Raw genomic sequence first — 23,257 nt, 5'->3', positions numbered from 1 at the left:
GGCTCAAATCATTGATTTAGATGTCATATTAGATAAAGCGTCTCAACACGATGTTGGTTTCTCTTGTATTATGGTGGATGTCCTTTTTCATGAGAGGGTGAACTCGGCCAGGTGTGCGTCACGCTTTTTGCCAAACACTCTACAGTAGGTCCCAATGGACAGTAGAGGGAGGCCAGGCCGGGATATCGAGTTAAAATCCACTCTAGGTGTGGCTCTTTTGGGTTGGTATGCATATATATATATATATAAGGCTTTCCTTTTAGATACATAGGAGGGTCAGGAATTATTTAACTACTCTATTAGCCCCTAAACAGCCCTATGTGTACATTTTTGACTGCAATACCTAAGCCAGCTTCCGACTCCGAGACACGTCAAACGTGGGTAGGGTCACCTAGGATGACCCCTGGTGATCTCATACAGTCTCGTACGATCTTCAGCGGTCAGACCACCAGGCGTACGGCTATATAAGGAGCCTTTGAGACCTACTCGAGGTAATCTAGATAGTATTAAAGCATATAGACCAATATAGAGCTTCGTTTCTGGCCCTGTAAGTGTCCCGCAACGTCCGAGAAGGTATCAGTGCAATGCAAGTAAACGATTATTGTTTGGATTAATTAAAATTATATATTCCCATTCCAACTCCTACTCCTCTAACACTCATACGCTTGTACATTAAAGTAATTACCGCCACCGATCCGCCACCGTGATTTTCTTATCACAACCATGCAGTATTAATACCTGGAACTCAATTATTGTAGCGGGAATCCGTGACCCAAAAAGTTTTCGAGAAACCTTTCCGGGTCGTACTTCGCCCTGATTGCCCGCAGCTTAGGCAAACTTCCACCTCCACCGTAGGTGTCAAACGGTCGCTGTGTCGGTCCTGCATCGTTTAGATATATGAAAGGGTAGTATAATCCGAGAGCCCTTGTTCTGTTTTCAATAGTGCGCACAATTCTTTGCGTAAGCTTGTTTACGGCCGCGTCATGGGCTGCATCAGTCCAAGTGATGGTGATGAGCCCAGCTGTAAAAAACGTTAGTCATGAGCTCGATGGTCAAGTCAAGCAGGGGTGCGAACCGATGAATGTGCCCAACCTAGGATCGAGATCCAGCATGTTATGTCCACTGGCCTTGGATGCCTCTAGCCAGTCTTTAGATACAGGCTGGTATGTGAAGGCAATTTCGCTATCAGGAATCTGCGATAGCACAGGAACTGCTAATTCAGTGACCGTCTCGTTGGCGATTCTGATGGCGCGGGGGTCGGGAAAGAAGCTGACGGATGAGTATACTTCGCGAGATCCACGCACCCCTAACTGTGCTAGTAAAATTGGCAATGCTGTCCAGGATGGCATTACGGTTCCTCCAATTGCTTGTATGAAGGGCGCGTCAATGGCTGTAAAGTTCTCAAATGCACGGGGACTTGAGTCTTTTCCAGGGGCAAATTGAATACTTGTCAACTGTTTGGCCCCGGTACTCGGCGTTAGGCCAATGATGGCACTTATCGCAACGTTGGGATCATCTACTCCGCCTCCCGGTGCCATATATGATTCGAAGGCTGAGAAAAACTGTGTCTGAGTGGATGTGTTGCTGCCGTCCCAGAGGCCGCCACCAATAAATGCTGATGTGACGGGGAATGTCTTCATATCAAAGCGAGTCACGATTCCAAAGTTGTTGTGACCACCATGTAGTGCCCAGAAGAGATCGGCATATTTCCCATGTGCCTTGGCTTCTACAACACAACCATCTGCCAGGACAACTTCATAAGCAACGATAGTATCGCAGCCCCAGCCTCTGGTGCTACTGAAGTAACTTATGCCACCACCGACCAGAAGCCCACCGACCCCGACTGTCCCGTAGCGACCACCATTCACGGCTAGACCTTTTGGTGCGAGCCAGGTATAGACGTCTGCCCATACTTGTCCTGGTCCAATACTAGCAATCGCCTTATCTTTGTTGAGCCGCTTTGTGTTAAGCTTATTAAGAGCTATCATAACTCCCGATTCTACCGACTGCGCGCCTGGCACAGGCATATGGCCGCCAGCACGTACGGCGAAGCGAGAGCGTGCGGCCTTGATGATCTTGACGGCAGATCCTATATCCTCCGCGGAAGACGGCTCGAACACACATGATGGTGACAAGATGCAGGTATTCGAGTAAATAGCTGTACAGTAGCTGCTGGTCAGCAGTAACGCTCTGTATAGTGGCAACGGGCCTACGTACCAGTAGACTCTGTCTGGAATGTATCTGACTGCGGCCAGAAAATATCCTCGGGGTATTTTGCAGCAAGTCGTTGACAAGCCCGGGTGCCTGCTGCCGCCAAACCTGCAGCGTCCATGAACTTTGGGCTTGCCAACACTCCGCTTGCAAGGGCCGTAAGCCCGAGGATTACACGTTGGCTCTTCATCGTATGAAAAAACTGATTACCGCGCGACACACATCCAACTTGTAACTAGCAACTACCGAACTGAAGAACTACCCAAGAGCCTCTACTGTTTGTTTTTCACAATTAAAGAAAAGGATTGTACGATTGAATCAGCTCAGATACTGTCGTGTTAGTTACCAATTCAGGAAAATACGCTACGCGGAGACTAGTGAAGACGTTCAAAGCCACAAAGTGTGGCCGACTCTCTAATCGAGTAAATGCCGACTCTTTAGCGCCCAGACACGGATGAAAAGGTTTAGACAATTATTGGAATGCACTGGGCTCGGTCTTTCAAGTAATAGTTATGATAAAGTGAGATCGTGAAGTAATGTACTTGCGTAGGTAGTCGGATGAATCAATCATTCAAGATGAGTTGCGTTAACCACCAACTGGGGAGGGGTAGCTATGGGCCTTGCACCTACCGCAACCCACTATATTTACAGCGGTATAGACCACTAAACTCACTATTTACATACTAGAAGCTCCCCATACCTAGCTGTGAGAGTGTTCACACATGATGCTGTTTGTACATGAGGCTATTCGCATACAGTCAATTAATGAAATAAAGGCCTAAGAACCCCAGCTCGGTAGTTGAATTCCAGTCATTAAATTAAGTGATTGCTTTAACTTCATATAACTGGAGCGATCCCTCTAATATCTTTAAATAACGATCGTCTTATGTCTAAATACCTACTTAGGTGCTTAGGTTTATGGTCTACAGCCTTATAAAAAAAGCACGTTGTGCGAAGTGTGAAGACCATTCCCCAATGTCTGTGTCTTAATATCTTACTGCACTTTCTAATAAAGTGCAGAGTCGGATACGAGCGTGTAAGGGAGAATCAATGACTAGATACCTCAAAATACCCGATATGCCTACCTACTAGGTAGTATAAGCCATTTACTACCATCTTGCACCATGGAAACGCGGTGTCATTTGTTACATTTCTCAATTATCTAGTCAACTGATCCTATCGCACATTGGCCCTGTCTCTGTTCGAGATGATCGGCTTTTGCCCCAACACCCAACTCCCCAACTCATCTCACAAACCCTTCCTGTCAGTTAAACGAACCATAATTGGCGCTTTCCACCACATTATATAACACCTAGAGGCGGCTTCCCAGTCAAGATTCTTGTCAACTAGTTCCCACTCATACTTGTATGCCATCTTTGTCAGACATAGTGCCATTTCGATGAATGCGAAGCTGTTGGCAGGATCTCGTTAGGTTAAAATCATCTGAAGGATCCCGAGTTGTCTTTTACTTACTTTCTACCAATACAGGCACGGTAGCCGAGTGAAAATGGCTGGCTTGCGTCCTTGATATCAGTGCACGCGGGGTCGGTCCATCGTTCCGGTTTGAAAGCATATGGATCATGAAAATTTGCAGGATCATGTACTACAGTCCATGCTGAAGTATACACCTCGGTCTATAGATGCCTGTTAACAGATGAAATTCGGTGCTTAGGCCCAGGTGTACTTACACCAGCAGGCACATAATGCCCGTCTATGAGGACACCGGGAGAGGTCCGTGGGAAGCCCTGGGCACCAGACGGGTGAATACGGAGTGCCTCTTGTATCACAGCCTGAAGATAAGGAACTTGAAGCGCCGACGTTGCATCGATCTGCTCATATGAGCTATAGTGGTCTCGAATTTCTTTCATCAACTTCTCCCTGCAACCAGGCGTCTTAAGAACGTAGTAAATTATAGATGAGAGAGTATGTGCCGTGGTTTCACCGCCAGCGATGCTATTATGAGCGAAAGCAATGTCAGCAGAAACTCCTCAACCTGGCCTAGCATGCCAGCTGCGAAACTTACATTAGAGTAGAGGCGTGGGCCGTTAACTCTTCACGGGAGACTTCGCCGGACTTCACCTTGCTCACCATATTTGTGAGGAAATCATGGCGAGTGTTCTCAGCATTGAGTCGTCTAAAAAAGTAATTAGTTGATCAGGCATCGCCACGTAATGGTTTGGCTAACTTGTGAACTTTCTCTCTGCTATATCCTGTGTGCTTGTTGCGTACTTTTACTGTCAGAGAAGGCAAAATCCATCTGCCAAGAGTAGCTAGGAATGGAAATCGTCGTAAGTTGTCCACAAGAGATATCTCGAGAAGATGCTCCAATATTAGATCAAGCCAAAAATGATGTTTCCCTGCATCAGCTGTCAGTCATTACCGCAGTGATGCGGTAATTTATTTTAGGCTATCATACCAGTTTCCATGCAGTGGAAGCCCTCCCCGAAGGCCATCTCTCCAAGTATGTCAAACGTGGCCATCTCAAACCATTTCACAATATCAATACCTTGAGGTGTTTCGCGACTTAGAGGCCCGATTTTTTCTACAAACTGGTCCCAACATTGCTGCACTAACGCCTCTTGTGCATTGAGAGCTTTGGTAGAAAATGCAGCAAGAAGGTTTTTCTTCTTTATAGCGTGTTGTTGGGGGTCCCTTTCGGAGCCAATGCAACCAGTCTTGAACCCCGCTCCGTATATATCGTAGAATTCACCCTTCACAAGATGCGGTTGGCCAGGAGGCGGAAATCCGTAGATGGTTTTCCACGAATCTACTGATGCAAATGACAGCTCGTTCGGCGAGACCCGAAAGACAGGTCCTACAATTCAAGCGGTTATTGAGCAGTCCAAAACGAAGCCATAGATGGGTCGCATCGTACCATATTTCATATGCTGTTTTTCGATTTCTCTATGTGAGCGACCGCCCATTGTATGCCAAAATCGCCAGAACTAAATGCCTTTTGTAAGCATAATCATTTTCCTAGCGTTGTTAAAGAGGCCTCACAACATACTAAAGAAGCTCGGGCCCAGAATGGGCCGGGAAACTTTGCAAGGGGATGAAAATAAAGATTATATATCCCTTTCCCCAGTATATATGTTGCGGACTAAGTCAAAGGTCTATTTAGCTTCTTCCACTCACAGCCATTTCTCACCAAGCTTACCAAAAATAAAGTAGTAATGACGGCCCATTGGAATGTGGCTCCAATGTGCATAGGTCCTTCTTTCGAGCCAATGATGAATTCATGAGAGTGCGAATGATCAGTTGCCATTTTGGCGGTAATTACTTTGGGGGTCTGTGTCTCTGGGTTTTTGCGGGTATGGTAACATAGGACGCACGCCTTTGGTGGTCTACAGCCGAAGAGAGGGCACTCTGTATATAATTTCCCACTTCTCCAACGCCATCTTAGCAGCAGTGGAAGTTCGAAACCGATTGCTAGTTCCCCTGTATGGTGTTGACTTACCAAGGAATTGCCCTGTCAGATCTACTGTTATCATGGTTGACAACACTTAACACCAGATCCGGAGATTACCGTACAAGCCAATCGGCAGAAACTAACTTATAAGCCCAAGTGGGATGGTGCATACACTATGTAACGTAGACTAGTTCCGGGATCTTCCTTGGCAGTTCGCTAGCTCAAGGTTCTGTGCTATGTTCTAATCTAGCAACAGCCGGCAACACCATTGGTATCAAATATCTCCTGTCCTCATTCTCAGCTCGGGCATGATCAGGAGACGAGATTGTCTATCGTCCATGGATACCCGAGGATCCGGGTGTAGTAACCATGGCATCATTCTCTCTATTCCTAGCTGCACTCATTGTCATCACACACGCTATTTACACACTGTCCAGTTTAGTCAATAACATCCGCAAGGCCAAAGCAATAGGCTTACCGTATACGCTGACCCCAATCCATGAACTCGAGCACTGGGCTTATATCACGGACCCGGTCCTCCGCCGGTTCTCTCGAGCATATCTGCTGCGAGGGGAAGGGTGGCCGAGATGGGCTCGTTTCATGATTAAGGACTGGCATTATGAGGATAAAGGGCGAGCACATCGCGAGTATGGATCACTGTTCGTCGTGGTCTCACCGGGAGGATTGATATGCTACGTTGCTGACAGCCATGCGGCGTTGCAAGTCAACACTAAGCGAAGGGCCTTCGTGAAACCCCCTGATAAAATGAGTGCGTTCACCCCTTTTGAAGAATCCGCCACTGTGCTGATTGTATAGCAGAAATGCTTGAACCGTTTGGACCAAATATCGGGTCGACAGATGGAGACATGTGGAAGGTTCATTCCAGAGTTGCATCACCTTCATTCGATGAATATACTCAAAAGCTGGTCTGGGCCGAGACCCAGCGTCATACGTCCATGTTGGTGGCCATATGGTCAGCAAACAATGACTTTGCGTTTGAAAAGAGCGTCTATAGTTTGACAATGGATGTCATGGGCACTGTTAGTTTCGGTCAGCAAGCTGCGCAGAATGATAACAAAGAAGAGCGTCTACCTAAGGTGCATAGATTGTCCTTGCTCGGGGCGCTGCGAGGCGTAATCATGCATTTGCCTCACATCCTGTTAGTTCCAAAAGCTGTGCTACGTTTCACATGGAACAAGGCCTATACGGCTTATTCTGAGTTGGACCAATACATGGACGAACTGCTACTCCAAGGGTCGAGAGATCTTAGTGAGTGTTCTGCCGGCATGAGGAGCAAGCAAAATCTATTGAAAGCAATCTTGAGATCGAGTAAGGAGAACGAGAAGAGAGAGCCTGGGACGGTGGGTGCTAAAGTCAGTCTGACTAATCAAGAGATCAAAGGCAATCTCTTCATTTTCCTGCTCGCAGGTACGGACCTCATTATCTCTCGTGAAAACTTAGACTGACGTTGGTGTGCTTAGGGTACGACACGACTGCAAATACTATCATATATGCTTGCGTAGTCCTCACATTGTACCCCAATATTCAAAGCAAGATCCTCGATGAAGTCAAAGAATTTCATGAGATAGGAGCTATTGACGCTGCCGAGAAATCCAGTTCGGAACATCTTGTCATGTTTCCATATCTCTTGGCTTTTATGGTAAGCGACATATTCACTAGCTAACTTATGCTGCAAGTAAATATCTGACCTAACATCTTGCAGCATGAAATTTTGCGAGTATTTCCTGTCATCATACCCATCGCTCGCCAGACTGTATCAGCCCAACAAGTAACCAATAAATCAGAATGCATCGACCACGAAACTGTTACTCTGCCTGGAGGCATGGATGTTGTGATCAATAACACCGCAATCCACTTTTCCGAGTCGTACTGGCCATCGCCCGATGTTATAGACCCGCGGAGGTGGCTAGTTCGTGACTCTCGCTCGTTCGACCCATTAAAACCACTTACAAGTGAGCAAGAACTGGATTTAGAAAACCCCGTGTTTTCTACTCAGGGTAACGCGAAGGGAACATTCATGACATTTGGGGAGGGCCCAAGGGCATGTTTGGGACGCAATTTTGCCAAAGTAGAATTCGTTGCCTTCTTTTCGACCCTCTTGCAAAATCACCGTCTAGAGCTTCAGGGCACTTCAAACCCAACACAGGTAGAGCGGGATTTACGTTTACTTAGTGGTGGGTCTCCTGTCACATTAATTCCACCACATTCCGTAGGAGTTAGATTAGTTCCCCACGAGATTTGAAAATATAAAGCCACCGTCCGTCAACTCAAGATCTAATGATGAATAATTAGCTAGTACTCATTGTCGAAGCCAAAAAGAAGAAGAGATCAGAAAAGTGGCGCGGGCTAATAAGGATGCTAAAGAGACATGACCTCTAGGGGTATAACTGAAGATGAAATAATTAACATGGTTCCTTTTGCCAGTTTTGGATGGCCTAAGATAGGCAAAGCAGAAATGCATAAGTGATTTAAGCGAGGCCAGAAAAGGAGAATACAATAACTCCCGCTGCAGTCTAATGCGCGTAACACAGTCAGTCACGTTTCGGTATACGATAGGACCTTGCATTGGTTCCCGGAGTTTCCCTCATTTTGACTAGGTTGATAACTTGACGCCACACTATGCAACATTAAAGGCCTCTCCAACATTCTTGACAGATTATTCGTAGCTGGTATTGCTCGCCTGATTTCGACACCCATTCTGACCCCATTCTACTCTCAATACTCTCGTACCAAACTACAGCACCCATTTTCTTTGAACCTAGCTTCGCTGGAAGAGATGGAGGCTACAAACCACGATGCTCCATTCAGCACTCAGCCGCAATTACCTAAATCCCAGAATTCCTTTGAATCAGCTACACACATTGGAAAGCATGCTAATGAGGCTCAAACAAGTCAGAAAGTCACCAGCAGCGAGAGCTCCGTGGCTTATGGACAGCAGAACGATGCCGAAAAAACATCTGCCGACACTGCTCCTGCTATTTCAGCCAAGAACAAGAGGGAGACTGAGGAATGTCGAAGCCCAGCCCTGGATAATTTAGAGAACGATGACCTGGTCAGCCGCTCGACGGAAACAGCAAACGAAGCAACAAAGTACCCAAGCACTTGGAAAGCCTCACTGCTCACCGTTGGCTTATGCCTAGTCACCTTCGCGACCGCAGTTGACAATACAATCATTGGTATCTATTAGCACAGTTCTAAAGAACAGCATGATGAAATAGCCGGCTGATTCAATTCGCAGCAACTGCTATTCCCAGCATTACAGAGGAATTCCATTCCTTGAATGATATCGGCTGGTACGCGAGCTCGTACCTTTTGGCTAGCACTGCACTCCAGCCCTCTTACGGAAAGGTCTACACCCACTTCAACATTAAATGGGTTTACCTTGCTGCCTTGGTCGTTTTCGAAGTCGGGTCTGTCGTCGCTGCGACAGCCGACAGTTCCATAGTTCTGATTATCGGCAGAGTTATCGCTGGGCTTGGTGGCGGCGGACTGACCTCTGGGGGCTCTACTATACTCACACGAGTAGTGCCAATTGACAAGCGCGCGGTCTTCAATAGCGCTTTCGCTAGTACATTTGGAAGTAAGCATCAATCAATGAAACCGGGCCAGTTCACGTAATGCTAATGCCCTAGGTTCAGTCGCCTCAGGTTAGCTATCTGGAGTCACTTATTTCCCCCTTACGCAGATTTCGGGCCTCGTTGCTCTTGCATGCTCCCGAAACATAAGTTGAACCTCTTCACTATCTGGCCACTACTGACTCCGGCTTGTGTAGTCGTCGGACCTCTCCTTGGAGGTGTTCTTACTGATAATCTGTCCTGGAGGTTTGTGATTTTTCATATGTCAGTTACATGCATGCCAACTTAAGGCTAACTTCGTATCTGCAAAAGATGGTGTTTCTATATAAATCTACCGTTAGGTGCTATAGCATTTATTACTGTGTTATTCGTCTTCAGACTACCCAAGCGAGCGAGATCCACACTATCTGTCAAGGAACGTTTACAGAAGCTAGACATCTTAGGGGCTTCCTTCTTAGTTCCAGGGGTTGTCAGTCTCCTCTTGGCGCTCAACTGGGGCGGAATTGATTATCCCTGGAGTGATTCTAGAGTCTGGGGAACTCTCCTTGGGTTTGGCCTAATTACGATTGTGTTTGTCGGAACCCAGCTCTATCGAGGCGAAGAGTGAGTTAACTTCCGGCAAAGGGTCTCTCATATTAAAGTATTGATGAGCGTGCAGTGCTACTATACCACCACGAGTCTTTGGCAGACGCGAAGTCCTCACTAGTGTTCTATTTCAGGCTATCTTCACTATGGGACTATATGCCCACTTCTACTATCTACCGTTTTACTTTCAAGTTGTCCAAGGTACGAGCGCAATGGATTCAGGTATACGAACGATACCTTACGTCGCAGGCCTCTCTATCCTAGCCGTCGTGGCCGGAATAGCAGTGAGAATTATTGGCTACTATGCTCCGCCAGCGTTACTTGGTTCGGCACTTTTCACGGCCGGTGCAGGGCTTATGTACACATTGCAAGTCAATACATCGCAGCCCAGATGGATCGGTTACCAGGTCTTGGCCGGAGGTGGTGCAGGTGCTGCCTTTCAGATGCCACTACTGGCAGTACAGTCTTCTCTTTCAGAGAAAGATGTTCCTGTCGGCAACGCACTTGTTGGATTTTTTCTCACATTGGGCTCTAGTATTGGCGTCTCTATTGCGCAGAATATCTTTTCCAGCAGCCTGCGAGCGGCACTGGGAGCGGTCACAGGGATCGACCCAGAGGCAATCATTGCTGCAGGTGCAGCTGGAGCTCGAGGAGCGACACCGCCAGCTCGGCTTGCAGAGGTACTTGAGGCGTATAACAAGGCAGTCACAACAACATTCATCTATGCCGTAGCGACTGGGGGACTAGGTTTCATCGTAACCCTTTTCTGGAGATGGACATCATTGAGGAGCAAGAAATAGACGAAGGGATTTTCTCTTTGACGACTTAATTACATAAGAGGATTATCTAAAAAGAGAGCTACTGGACAAGAATAGATAGTAAGCTGCGCAATTATGATAATATCTAGCTAATACTAGGGGAAAGAGAAGAAACATTCGCGTCACTTCCATTATGTATTAGATACCGGTATATAGAGAGATGTGGGGCAGTAACTCGATTGTAAATAATACCCATACATTTATGATGAGGAAGTCAGGCTTCGATAATATCTATAACGATCTAAAGTGATCATTTCTGCTGCTCTGTTGAACGGAAGTCCGTCGCGGCCTGCTGTAGCCGCGTCAAGCGCAGGTTTTCCTGGCCAAACCAGAACGGTCGTAGGTCTGCAAGAGGCTCCTCTATCTCAGTGTAAGTTTCCCCAAGTGTCAAAATAACTCTACCATTCCACCTCTCTTCAGTCCAGACTTCTTTCTCCATCTCCTTTCCGTACACTTCAACGCGCCTACGCTGTTGAGCGGTGGCGGAATGGACCAATGCAAGACCGACGAAGTCGGAAGTGCTAACTGGCAGTCCCATTGCTATAATAGGCGCTGCTAGATGCTCGGGAAGCAATCTCGTGAGCGTGGCAGCAGGCGCTACCCCATTGATCGTGATGCCATCCTTTACAACGACAGATCGCAAAGCTCTGATCATTCCTACTAGCTAAGTTTACGTGTCGGGTTAGCATCGATGATCAAATGTATAAAAGGTACTGCTCCGATGATGCAAATTCTAGAGAAAACGTACAGCAAGTTTAGTGCCTGCGAATACAGGCAATGACTGCTCGGGTGCGTATGCCGTCGCACTAGTCGTGATGACTATGCTGCCGTGAATGTTATTCTTGCGCATCGAAGCCCACGCCAGCTTTACCAGATTTGCTACTGCTCGGAAGTTGATATCGAGAACAGCATAGGCCGGCTCTAGTAAATTGCCATTATCATCGAACGTGTCAGCGAAATAATCAGTCTCTTCAGAAGTCCCTGCATTGGCGAACGCAAAGTCGACTCGGGGTATTTGGTTGAAAATATCGCGAAGCTGTTCCCATTTGGTCGCGTCGCATCTATGGAAGTGAATGTTACCGCGGGGCAGGGCATCGACAGTTTCGTTAAGGTCCAGGATATGTACTTCAGCGCCCTTTCTAGCTAGAATCGCAGCCGTCGAAAGCCCAATCCCGGAAGAGCCGCCTTGCGAGCAAGTGAGTTAGTGCGAACGGGTGAACTGGATCATACATTTTTTAGACGAACCTGTTATTAAAGCGACTTTACCCCTCAGAAATGGGATTGAGCTTTCGTTAATATCCAGGGTCGCCATTATCTTGTCCCGCGTTGGCTATCGAGGTTGTTTGGCTAGTCTCCCTACTCGGGACCAGAGACATTGGGCTAACATTCGCTTTTATTCTAAATTGCCACGGCTATTGACTAATCGGGATATCTCCGTCACTTACGACGCGCATCGCGATATTTCTCAACCTCGGAAACTACTTGATGGTTTACTGATAATCACACTAACGATTTCTATGTTAGTGGAGATCTAGGTCCGGAGTCTTGGGGCTTCTACAGAATTGAAACGCTGTACGAGCCAAGAGGGTTGCGCTCAACATCAAAACCTTCACCACTAAGCTCATAAGTTGGGACATTTTTACCCAAACCCACATGTATCTCATTGACCAGAGCTATAGGCATACGCTTTAAGATCTAGTAGCATTATCAACATAGCGTACACTTAACAATTTGCTTTGTCCAGGCATTCGATCGGCCTCTCAGACGGCCGCATCCAGGAGCGCTCTCTACACTCACGCAGTGCTTGTGAGTCTATCTCGAGCCTTGACCCTCATTTTGGGCTTTTGCCATAATGTCTGCATTTGAGAGTCCGCATGCCAATCGATCGATTTATCGAGCAGCTCCAGGTCATATTTCCAAATGATTTTAGACATGATCAGCCTTAGTTCCAACAACCCGAGACTATTACGAACGCACTTAGTTACCAGAATCTATTGGTGCGTGGGAGATCTGACTTACCTCTTGCCCATGCATCCTCTACTCCCGAGAGAAAAGGGTTGTGTCGCGTCGAGGATGTCCTGCGTGTTGCCTCCCAACCATCTTTCAGGTATGAACTGCGTAGGGGTCTCAAAATTCGCTGGATCCATAGATGCAGAGTATGGGCTTGTGTATACTATGGTCTGTAATCATTGGTTAGAGACCTATGAAGCTATAATTAAAGTCGGCGTACTTACTCCTCCTGGAAGAAAAGTGCCATCAACTAACTCGCCGGGAGAAGGAACCACTCGTGGGAGAGCGAAAGGCAACGGGGGATAGATTCTCATCGCTTCTAGCATCACTGCTTTCAGGTATTTAAGACGCTGAGTAGATTTACCAGTAATCTCATTATAGCTGGTGAAGCTCGATCGTATCTCTTCCTGTAGTTTCATCATGATCTCGGGATTACGGAGCAGGTAGTACGTCATTGTCGCCAGTGCAGTAGCTGTAGTTTCAGACCCGGCAATAACGAAATCAGAAGTATGGGCTGCGAGCTGCAAAACGGAAACCCCCTTCTCGACTCGGTCTTCGAGAAGCCGCGTCAGAAAGTCTTTTCTCGAAGACTCGCGTGCAATGCGCCTAGTGAGCTTAGTTAGCCCTTTGACTGTCTTTAACATATTGCTGCATTGCAATGACACAGACGAGTCTGTACTGACCGCTCAACAAGATCTATGGCCATTTCTTCATTTGACCCTGTGTCTGCCGTTAACTTCTTGATCTGATAATGTAGGAGGACCGTCAGAATTATCCCAGCTGTGGGAAACCGCTTGAAAACATCTACTAAAGCGCCCTGCTTGAGCGCCCCGAGGATGATCGCGATCCAAGGGTGTGGCTCGGCTGTGTACATTATCAGTATCACTATCACGGGTTACTACGGACGGACATACCGCTTTCTATGGCGCCAAAGGACTCCCCAAATGCCAAATCCCCGATGATATCAAATGTGAGCATCTCATAGCCTTTGGTTAAGTCCCAGTCATCTGATTGCTTAGGCAGCAATTCCACAAACTTATCAACACTCTGCGAAATCAGATCCTCCTGCTCGTTCAATGCACGATCGGAGAATGCAGAGGAAAGGTAGTGCCGCATCTCTGCGTGAACCTGCGGCTGACGTTCACTGACAATTGAATGAACCCCTCGACCCGCGAAACTTCCGCCATCGTAGAATTCGCTTTTGATGAATGTCTTCTGGGTTCCGCGACTAGCGTAGATATCTTTCCAAGATCCCGCGGTGTTGAAAGAGACTTCGTTCGGAGCTACTCGCACAACGGGACCTATTGCATAGTAAGTTATCAAAGTATCATATAATTTGGGCTCGTTTAGAATTATTTGTAGCAAGACTTACCATACTTTAGGTGCAAGTCGTGGATTTTGAATGGCTGGCGACCGCCTAAGAACCAGTAGCTATACGGTACCTGGCGTGGAATTGGTATTAATGAAGTGTAGTAGAAAGCATATCAAGATATCGTACATTGCTTATGGCAGCGAGCTTCGGTCCAGGAAGATGGGCTAGTGGATGATATAGCAGATTGTAGACGATGTTCACTAGAATGCTCACAAGCGACTTGGGCTGTTAGCTTTAGCCTCCATAGCCAAGCATTAACGTGAGGAGCTTACGGCAATAGTCAGCAGAAGAGCCAAGGAGGCCCATACCGGGAGATCTCCAGACCAGACCACATATGAGTGCATTTTGAAGCGTTGATGTTTATGGCAACTAAAATTCACCGAAAATGTCACAAAAATTGGGCTCTCGGGGCAGGGACGCCTACAAGTATACTGTGGAAAGAGGCAGTCTAGAAAGGTGGCCCGTCGGCCTTCCCTATACAATAAAATTACCGAGACTCGGACCTCTATGGAATCTAGGACATGATAAAGTTAGTTTAATAACAGCCTTTGCATTAGAACCCGATCGCTCAGCTTACCTATGAAATATCCGCCAAGGGATCTGCAGCACGTGGCTTGGCAGCGGTGCAGGCCCCGGAGGTTACTGTTTGCAGGGGACCTTGGTTTGCTGTTAAAGGACATACGTATGAAGCCATTTCCGGCTGATGAACCTAGCTCGAAACTGATGTTGATAATTTTTAACTATTATGTTGAATGCTAGCTGGCACGAGCCTTTCTATCAATAACAGCTGCTAGGTAAGGCCGGATATGACCATAAGAGGTAAGTACCGCAATCGTCTTAGTAGCTTCCTATCAACAGCCGGTGTGCGAAGTAAGTTTCGGTTGTACAGAACCGGAGAAGACACAGTTGGTATGGGAACGACAAGAAGAGGCTAGACTGGGCTATATATCCGCAGTTATAAACACGGCATAATTGCTCGATCTATAGATCTAAAGTCATGTCCCTGCAACGAATTAGCAAGATTCGTCTGAAGCTATTGAGAGGACAGGCAGGACTGGAACGATAATAACCAACTACTCAAGTATTTGCGGAGGAGTGTACCGCTATCCCTCATCATGCCTCACAACACGAACGATGTATCCAGCACTCATGCTAGTCCAAAGACCGAGCCATTGGCCATTGTCGGCATGGCCTGCCGGTTTTCTGGTGGGGTTACAAGCCCAGAAAAACTCTGGGATTTTGTCTCTAAGGGAAGGAGTGGTTGGTCTAAGATTCCCGAGGAGAGGTTTAATCAGCAGAGCTTCTATCACCCCAAAAGCGACATGGCTGCTGCCGTAAGTGCAAACGGCCTGGTCCGCGTTACGGATTTTATAAGTTCTAACTATTTCAAAAGTCCAATATTGGTGGCGGGTATTTTCTAGAGGAGGATGTTGGTCGCTTCGACCCTTCTTTCTTCAACTTCACGTCAGAGGTGGCTGCAGTGAGTAGAACCCCCAATGCATTAGAGGGTGCCAACATACTAATAAAAATAAGGCTATGGATCCCCAAATAAGGATGCTTCTAGAGCTCACTTTTGAATCTCTGGAAAGCGGTAAGTAGCCTTATGCATAATAGCGGATCGATGCTGATTTAGACAGCTGGTTTGCCTCTGCATGAGGTGGCGGGATCGAACACATCCGTCTACGCAGGATCCTTTACGAAGGATTACCATGACCGAATGATTACCGACCCCCAGAGGGTGCCTCCGGCATTCATTGCCGCGAACTACACAGCAATGATAGCGAATCGAATCTCACATTTCTTTGATTTCAAAGGGCCGAGTACTGCTGTCGATACTGGATGCTCATCGTCTCTAATGGGACTCCATCTTGCCTGCCAAAGTCTAAGATCGCGCGAATCAGACTGCGCCATTGTTGGAGGCAGCTGTATCAACCTCAACCCTGATATTTTTGTCGCCTTGTCAACTCTCGGGTACGTATCACTTATATTTGCATTGCGTAGAACCTACTAATGTGAGCAGCTCATGTGGTCCGGATGGAATATCCTATGCTTTCGACCACCGAGTTCAGGGATATGGACGTGGTGAAGGCGTTGCGATTCTAGTCGTTAAGAGACTAGAAGATGCCATAAAGAACCGAGACCCAATTCGAGCGGTGATCAGAGAGACGGCTGCCAATCAGGACGGAAAGACACCTACAATTACGTCTCCCGATCTAGACGCCCAACGGAACTTGATCCGCGCCTGCTATGAAAGGGCTGGCATACCCTTTCACGAGACAGCCCTTGTCGAAGCGCATGGAACTGGCACAAAAGCAGGAGACCCGATTGAGGCGACAGCGATCGGTGCTGCTATAAGCAAGGGCCGGCCAGAAAATCAGCCTGTTTACTTGGGATCAGTCAAAACGAACCTAGGACATACAGAGGCAGCCTCGGGACTAGCGGCGATCATCAAAACAGCCAAGTCCCTTGAAGTTGGTCAAATTCCGCCTAGCATCAATTTCGAGAAGCCCAATCCAGATATTGATTTTGAAGGGTTGAGATTGAAGGTAAGTAGCTGTCATCCAGTGAAAGAGGAGCGTATCGTCTCACGTTGATTTTAGGTACCGCAAAAGCTTATTAGCTGGCCGACCACCGGCATTCGGCGAGCATCCGTCAATAATTTCGGCTATGGTGGTACAAACACGCACGTGATCTTAGAAGAAGGTGGCCAGTATTCTCGGAAGACTAATGGAGTGAACGGTATACACGGCGCCCTTGCTCGGAAGCTCTTCGTATTGAGTGGACGCGATGAAGCGGCCACTTCCAGGTTGGCCGCCAATATGAATGAGTACCTTCAGAGAACTACTGATCTCCACTGGAATGATTTGGCGTTTACCCTTGGCCAACGACGGTCAAAGTTCAATTGGAGTGTAGCTGTTTCGGCCGAGTCGGTGGGAGAATTAATGAACACTCTCTCTGACAAGAGCTTAAAGCCGGTTCAAATACAGGGCCGTGTGCCTCGCCTCGGTTTCGTTTTCAATGGACAAGGTGCTCAATGGTATGCCATGGGAAGGGAGCTCATGGCCGCATATCCGGTGTTCCTCAGCACACTTGAGACGTGTGATGCTACTATCAAACAGCTTGGAGCAGCATGGTCCATAATTGGTAAGTGTCCTAGACAAAGGCCCAAGGATTTGAACGCAACTGACTTTCGGCAGAGGAATTGAAACGGGATCAGGAGAACTCAAGAGTCAACGAGGTGAGGTATAGCATGCCACTTACATGCTCGATTCAGCTAGCCTTAGTCCAACTTCTTAGCCACTGGGGTGTCAAACCAGCAGCAGTGACAGGACACTCGACCGGAGAAGTTGCGGCAGCTTTCGCAGCCGGAGCTATTAGCCTAGAGGAGGCTATTGTCGTTACCTATTTCCGCGGTAAAATCAACGCTGAAGCAGTTGAACGCAAGACCTCAGGTGGTGCCATGATGGCTGTCGGGTTAGGCCCCGACGAAGTCAAACCATATCTTCAAGACTTGAAGCGTGGTCAAGTTCACATCGCATGTTTCAACAGCCCTAGTAGCGTGACGCTATCAGGAGACGTTGAACCAATCAATGAACTAGAAAGGCGGTTTGGGTCCGAAGGAATCTTTGCTAGAAAACTCAAAGTCCAAGCAGCATTCCATTCTCACCACATGCTTCCCCTGCAGAAGGAATACCGCGCAGCATTGACCAAGTACATGAGGAAAGAAGAGAGGACATTTACACAAGGCGTTAAGTTTTCATCCCCCGTTAGTGGAGATGTACTCTATGACGCGAATGTGTTGGGACCAGAGCATGTAAGTGCTTTAACTTCAATTTCTTGCTTCTGCGCTGTTCGGATCATGTTGCCAGAAGACAGCATATGTCTGCACCAAATCCTCTTCTGAGGCTAAGAGTTGGATGAATGTAAAGACTGACGCTCCGAAATCTAGTGGATCACCAACATGATACAACCCGTGCAATTCACAAGTTCGTTCCGAAACATGGTCATTACGGAAATGGATGAGGCACCACGTCAGGATGTTGATATTGTTGTCGAAATTGGGCCACACTCAGCTTTAGCCGGCCCTGTCAGGCAGTGTCTCAGTGAGCCAAGCCTTAAAAGCCTCGGCATCATGTATGCGTCTTGTCTTGAGAGAGAAAAGGATGCCGTTCAAACAGCACAGTCCCTCGGCGTAGTACTTCTTCAGAAGGGATATGCACTCAACATGACTCATGTTAACTTTCCCACAGGCGACTCAAGCTGTCAACCCATCTTCGACCTTCCCTCGTATCCTTGGAACCATTCTACTAGTTATTGGAATGAGCCAAGGACAAGTAGGGATCATAGATTCCGCAAACATCCAACTCATGATCTTCTTGGAATACGGCTACCAGGAACTAGCGATTTATCCCCTGTTTGGAAACTAAATCTAAAGGCTGAGAACGTGCCCTGGGTCCGTGACCATATAGTCCAGTCTGATATTGTCTACCCTGCGGCAGGCTATATCTGTATGGCTATTGAAGCGATACGCCAGCTTAATGAACAAGACAACAAAGTCATAAGCGGATATAAGCTTCGGGACATCGATATCTTGAAGGCATTAGTTATCCCGGAAAGTGGCCATGGTGTTGACGTCCAGTTATTCCTCGAGCCTGTAAGGGAAAACTCACTCGTACAGGAATGGCGGCAGTTTCACATCTACTCTGCCGCATCAGCCGAGGAACCCTGGGTCGAGAATGCACGAGGCTTGATTGCCGTCGAGAGTTCCGAGCTAAAAGGCCTCGCTCTAAATTCCTCTCTCGCCTTAGATGTTTCAACCAGCAATTACACCCGGACGATGAATCCTAAGACACTCTTTGAGTCACTTCACAAGGTTGGCGTCGCTCATGGACCCCTATTCCAGAACCTAGACAGTATTCGTATAGCCAGCGGCACGTCTGCGACCAAAATGACAGTATCTGATATGGCACCAACGATGCCGTATGGGTACCAGCAACCCCATGTTATTCATCCGATCACGCTGGACTCGATTTTCCAAGCATTCTACCCAGTACTGTCACCAGAGTCTCGCAAAGCGGTGGGGGCTTCAGTTCCACGCTCCATCAAAACCCTATACATATCCTCACGAATCAAGTGTGAACCAGGAAGCACCTTAGAAGCACACAGCCATCTTATTAGACACGACCTTCAGGGATTCAATGCAGCTGCCGTAATCTTGCAACTTGGTAACCGCGCAGAGACACCCGTGGTCGAAATTGAAGACATGCACTTTCAAAGCTTGGGCCGAACAACGGATGAAGCAACACCACGCCGCCAGGATCTCTGCGTTGTTAACGAGTGGACGAGGAACTTCTCCTTGAACGACTTAACTCCATTCGAAGAATCTTTAAAAATGGATGCTGGTGATGACGAGGCAGAAATAGGCAGAGACCTCGTCCGTGTAACATACAACTTGGTGCACGAGGCACTTTCCCAGCTTACTGCCACCGACATTGAGAACCTTGACTGGCACCACAAGCGCTTCTACGACTGGATGCTTGTACTTGATGAACAAGGTGCGACTAATCAGCTAGCCCCTAAGAGCGAGCGCTGGTCCAAGACATCCGAAGGCGTCAAACATATGCTCATGGATAAGGCTGAAAAGGCTAGCGTTAACGGAGAATTGGCTATTCGAATCGGAAAGAATCTGCTACCCATTCTGCGCAAAGAAGTTGCTCCGCTCGAACTGATGCTCGAAGGCCAGCTCCTGTATAAATATTACCAACAACTTTTGCATTTCACCAGATGTGCCACGCAGGCCGCGAAAGTGGTACGCGCTATCGCAGAGGAGAACCCAGAAATCAGAATTCTTGAGATCGGCGCAGGGACAGGAGGTGCTACGCTCCCCGTATTGGATGCCTTATCTGCCGATGGGTGCCATCGCTTCAAACATTATGACTTCACTGATATCTCGGCAGGGTTCTTCCAATCTGCGCGAGAGCTTCTGGAGCCTTGGGGCGACAAGATCACGTTCTCTGCGTTAGATATCGAGAAAGATCTTGAACAGCAGGGTTTCGAGCTAGGATCATACGATGTGATTGTTGCTGCCCAAGTATTACATGCGACTAAGAACATGACGAACACGATGAGCAACGTTAGGAAGCTGCTCAAAGATGGTGGAAAGCTGGTACTAGTTGAGACGACGCGAGACAGTCCAGATGTTCAGCTTGTCTTCGGATCAGTGCCCGGATGGTGGCTTAGCGAGGAGCCTGATCGGAAGCTAAGTCCCAACATGTCCCTGGACACTTGGGATAAGCATTTGCGCGAAACTGGATTCACTGGTAACGAACTCAGTGTCTGGGACTGCGAGGACCAGGAGCATCAAGCTATGAGCTGTATCATGTCCACCGCCAAGTCGGATCAAAAGCCTGAGTTCGAAAGGATTGTTGCGATCGTCTACGCCGATGAACCGCCTCCGAGCGATTGGACCTTGTCACTTATGGAGAATATCGTGCGCGAGACAGGTACAACACCTGTTCTCGCCGATCTGGCAACCTACGACGCTACAGGGAAGATTTGCATCTTCCTATCTGGACTGCAAGGCACCATTCAGCGTTATAGTGAGGAGAGCTTCTCTTCGATAAAGCGCCTCGTCACTGGTTCTAAGGGGATCCTATGGGTCTCGAGCGGGTCGGCCGTAGACTGCGAAATCCCTGAGAACGCAATGCATCTTGGTTTACTACGGACTGCCCGGCTGGAAGATCAAAGTAAAAGATACGTCTCGCTCGACCTTGACCCGAGCCGTAATTCATGGAGCCTTGAAAGTACCGATGCCATCATACGTGTTTTCCATGCTACAATGCACAATAACGTTGGTGTAGTTGACATGGAATATGCTGAGCGAGGAACTGTACTTCTAAATCCGAGGCTGCGTCCAGACTCTGTTGAACTTGAAGACTTGTATGAAGGTTTGGAGGAGAAGAAGCCAGAGATGCAACCTTTCGTTCAACCAGGTCGCGAGCTGCGCATGCATGTCGACGTACCGGGATTGCTTGACAGCATAGTCTTCAAAGATAATGAAAACGCCCAGCTTCCTCTCGAGGATGGGTGGGTTGAGATTGAGCCAATGGCATTTGGTCTTAACTTCCGCGACGTTATGACGGCTATGGGTATGCTGAAGGAGCTGAACCAGGAGATGGGCGTCGAGTGTGCGGGTATTGTAACGGGTGTCGGGAACGGCGTGTCCTCGGTAAAAGTTGGTGAGCGCGTTTGCGCCCTCACGGTCCATGGCCACTTTGCCAACCGTGTCCGAGTGCCATGGACGTCCGCGGTGCGTATTCCCGAGTCAATGTCTTTCGAAACAGCAGCTTCGATGGTCATTGTCTTCGTCACGGCTTATTACTCGCTTTTCTGGGCTGGCCATGGCGAGGAGGGTGACACGGTTTTGATACACTCAGCTGCTGGTGGTGTTGGTCAGGCCTGCATTATTCTAGCGCAATGGAGAGGTCTCGAGATCTATGCAACAGTTGGTTCTCAAGAAAAGCGCGACTTCCTTACCAACACCTACGGCATCCCTCCTGAGCGCATGTTCTCGAGTCGTGACCCCTCGTTTGCGAAGGATGTATTGAAGGCTACCAAGAACAGGGGTGTCGACATCATCGTCAATTCTCTGGCTGGTAAACTACTGGACGCAAGCTGGAACTTGCTAGCGCCTCACGGCCGTTTTGTTGAGATTGGCAAGAGAGATCTTCACCACAACAAATCTCTAGAGATGGAACCCTTCCGAAAGGCTGTGTCGTTCATGCATGTCGACGTGGTGCAACTTACTGACAATAGACCCGCTATCGTTCAGAGAATACTGCAACAAATAGTGAGACTGCTTGATCAGAACATTATTCGGAGCATTGCGCCTGTCAAAGCTTTCTCGCTGGCAGAGGTCGGCCGTGCGTTTCGCACAATGCAAGCCGGTGAGCATATCGGCAAACTAGTTTTGGTACCAAGCGCAAATTGCATGGTCAAGGTGAGGAGCCCAAGAATATTACGATTTCATCAAATGCTAATTATTGTCTCTAGGCGAGTCGGCCACGTGGAATGGCTAGGCTGCATCCTGATGCGACGTACATGGTTGTTGGTGGTCTCACTGGTATTGGGGCCTCGGTCGCGAAACTGTTGGTGGACCGGAACGCTAAACATCTCGTTTTGGTTTCGAGAAACGCTACATCGCGACCGGGGACCGCTGCCATGACGACTGAGCTCTCCGCTACAGGCTGTAATGTGGTGGCTAAGGACTGCGATGTCGGCAATATGGACTCTCTGAAATCCCTAGTTGATGATTGCCGCAAGGCAGGTATGCCCGCTATCAAGGGTATTATCCACGGTGGTATGGTTCTTCAGGTACGATACAGACTTGATGCCATCAGCAGCCAGATATACTAATATGATAATAGGACTCAATTTTGGAGAGGATGACATGGGCTCAGTGGCAGAGCGCGTTGAATCCAAAACTTCTCGGAACCCGAAATATAGACGAGTTGTTTGGAGACCAGCTGGACTTCTACATCATGCTGTCGTCGGGCGTTGGTGTGATGGGTAATCCCTCACAAGCCAATTACGGCGCCGGTGGCTCGTACCAGGATGCCGTCGCTCGCCACCGTGCAAGCAAAGGTCAGGCAGCCGTTGCCATTGATCTGGGCGTTGTCCAGTCGGTTGGATTTGTGGCGGAAACGGCCAGTGTGGAGGAGCGGCTATCAAAAGCCGGTCACCGGCCCCTCAGCGAGGCCGAGGTGATGGGCCTTGTTGAGTACGGGATTAAGAAACCGTGTCGGTCGCCTCGTACCTCCCATGTGGCTTCCGGTTTTGTTCAAGCTACGACAGCCGACCCTCGTTTTGCTCTTCTCAAGAACGCGGCAGAGCAGACGAGCGCGGGAGCGGCTGGTGGCCGTGCCGCGGGGTCAGGCAAGGAAATCAGACTAAGCGAACAGATCGCGCAGGCAAAGACTGCAGACGAAGCTACAGCAGCCGTTCAGCAAGCAGTCGTCACGAAGATCTCCGACATGTTCGTGATTCAGGAGAGCGAGATTAACCCTTGCCTTCCCTTGAGCGAGTACGGAGTAGACTCATTGGTTGCTGTTGAGTTGCGCAATTGGCTTGTGCCGAATGCGCGCATTGAGATGAGCATATTCGACTTGCTAGGGAGCCCATCGTTGGCAGAGTTGGCGAAGAGCGTCGTGAAACGAAGCAAAGTGCTGTTCACCACCATTTAAGTTTTCATTTTTCT

General features: G+C 48.2%; 7 protein-coding genes across 7 annotated transcripts; 3 read left to right on the top strand and 4 right to left on the bottom strand.

The window, feature by feature from the left end:
• Window positions 1–603: 603 nt before the first annotated feature.
• F5B22DRAFT_427395 (uncharacterized protein) lies at window positions 604–2,544 on the bottom strand. The gene is made up of 3 exons (XM_047971720.1): window positions 2,218–2,544; window positions 1,076–2,158; window positions 604–1,021 (listed from the first exon to the last, which is right to left on the bottom strand). Exons 1-3 carry the CDS (start codon window positions 2,399–2,401, stop codon window positions 750–752), a joined length of 1,539 nt encoding a protein of 512 aa, XP_047827131.1. The 5' UTR covers window positions 2,402–2,544; the 3' UTR covers window positions 604–749.
• Window positions 2,545–3,352: 808 nt separating this feature from the next.
• F5B22DRAFT_621764 (cytochrome protein) lies at window positions 3,353–5,693 on the bottom strand. Its single transcript, XM_047975912.1, has 9 exons — window positions 5,369–5,693; window positions 5,219–5,311; window positions 5,087–5,156; window positions 4,628–5,026; window positions 4,397–4,568; window positions 4,235–4,345; window positions 3,900–4,164; window positions 3,685–3,845; window positions 3,353–3,622 (listed from the first exon to the last, which is right to left on the bottom strand). Exons 1-9 carry the CDS (start codon window positions 5,474–5,476, stop codon window positions 3,460–3,462), a joined length of 1,542 nt encoding a protein of 513 aa, XP_047827130.1. The 5' UTR covers window positions 5,477–5,693; the 3' UTR covers window positions 3,353–3,459.
• Window positions 5,694–5,846: 153 nt separating this feature from the next.
• F5B22DRAFT_427379 (cytochrome P450) lies at window positions 5,847–7,899 on the top strand. Its single transcript, XM_047971719.1, has 4 exons — window positions 5,847–6,389; window positions 6,440–7,048; window positions 7,102–7,280; window positions 7,344–7,899. The coding sequence occupies exons 1-4, from the start codon at window positions 5,990–5,992 to the stop codon at window positions 7,881–7,883; spliced, it is 1,728 nt and encodes a 575-aa protein (XP_047827129.1). The 5' UTR covers window positions 5,847–5,989; the 3' UTR covers window positions 7,884–7,899.
• A 517-nt stretch (window positions 7,900–8,416) lies between these two features.
• On the top strand, window positions 8,417–10,601 carry F5B22DRAFT_659804 (MFS general substrate transporter; the record flags this gene model as incomplete). Its single annotated transcript, XM_047980231.1, has 6 exons — window positions 8,417–8,817; window positions 8,880–9,221; window positions 9,280–9,288; window positions 9,414–9,462; window positions 9,529–9,819; window positions 9,875–10,601. Coding segments are annotated over 6 exons (1,819 nt in total), but the record flags the coding sequence as incomplete, so codon positions are not given.
• A 268-nt stretch (window positions 10,602–10,869) lies between these two features.
• On the bottom strand, window positions 10,870–11,931 carry F5B22DRAFT_638868 (short chain dehydrogenase reductase; the record flags this gene model as incomplete). The annotated part of the gene is made up of 3 exons (XM_047977646.1): window positions 10,870–11,283; window positions 11,368–11,804; window positions 11,865–11,931. The coding sequence occupies 3 exons, from the start codon at window positions 11,929–11,931 to the stop codon at window positions 10,870–10,872; spliced, it is 918 nt and encodes a 305-aa protein (XP_047827127.1).
• Window positions 11,932–12,412: 481 nt separating this feature from the next.
• Window positions 12,413–14,345, bottom strand: F5B22DRAFT_650207 (cytochrome P450; the record flags this gene model as incomplete). The annotated part of the gene is made up of 8 exons (XM_047979282.1): window positions 12,413–12,581; window positions 12,639–12,799; window positions 12,854–13,235; window positions 13,313–13,493; window positions 13,544–13,930; window positions 14,002–14,071; window positions 14,128–14,220; window positions 14,274–14,345. The coding sequence occupies 8 exons, from the start codon at window positions 14,343–14,345 to the stop codon at window positions 12,413–12,415; spliced, it is 1,515 nt and encodes a 504-aa protein (XP_047827126.1).
• A 771-nt stretch (window positions 14,346–15,116) lies between these two features.
• F5B22DRAFT_650206 (putative polyketide synthase) lies at window positions 15,117–23,243 on the top strand (the record flags this gene model as incomplete). The annotated part of the gene is made up of 10 exons (XM_047979281.1): window positions 15,117–15,335; window positions 15,395–15,481; window positions 15,535–15,592; window positions 15,639–15,972; window positions 16,022–16,547; window positions 16,602–17,145; window positions 17,199–17,815; window positions 17,951–22,000; window positions 22,054–22,374; window positions 22,428–23,243. The coding sequence occupies 10 exons, from the start codon at window positions 15,117–15,119 to the stop codon at window positions 23,241–23,243; spliced, it is 7,572 nt and encodes a 2,523-aa protein (XP_047827125.1).
• Between the last annotated feature and the right edge of the window lie 14 nt (window positions 23,244–23,257).

Source organism: Xylaria bambusicola (assembly GCF_022495145.1).
Source record: "Xylaria bambusicola strain CBS 139988 unplaced genomic scaffold F5B22scaffold_51, whole genome shotgun sequence".
Lineage (NCBI taxonomy): Eukaryota > Fungi > Ascomycota > Sordariomycetes > Xylariales > Xylariaceae > Xylaria > Xylaria bambusicola.
Note: the sequence above shows the minus strand (reverse complement) of the source record. Positions and strands in the feature narration are given on the sequence as shown.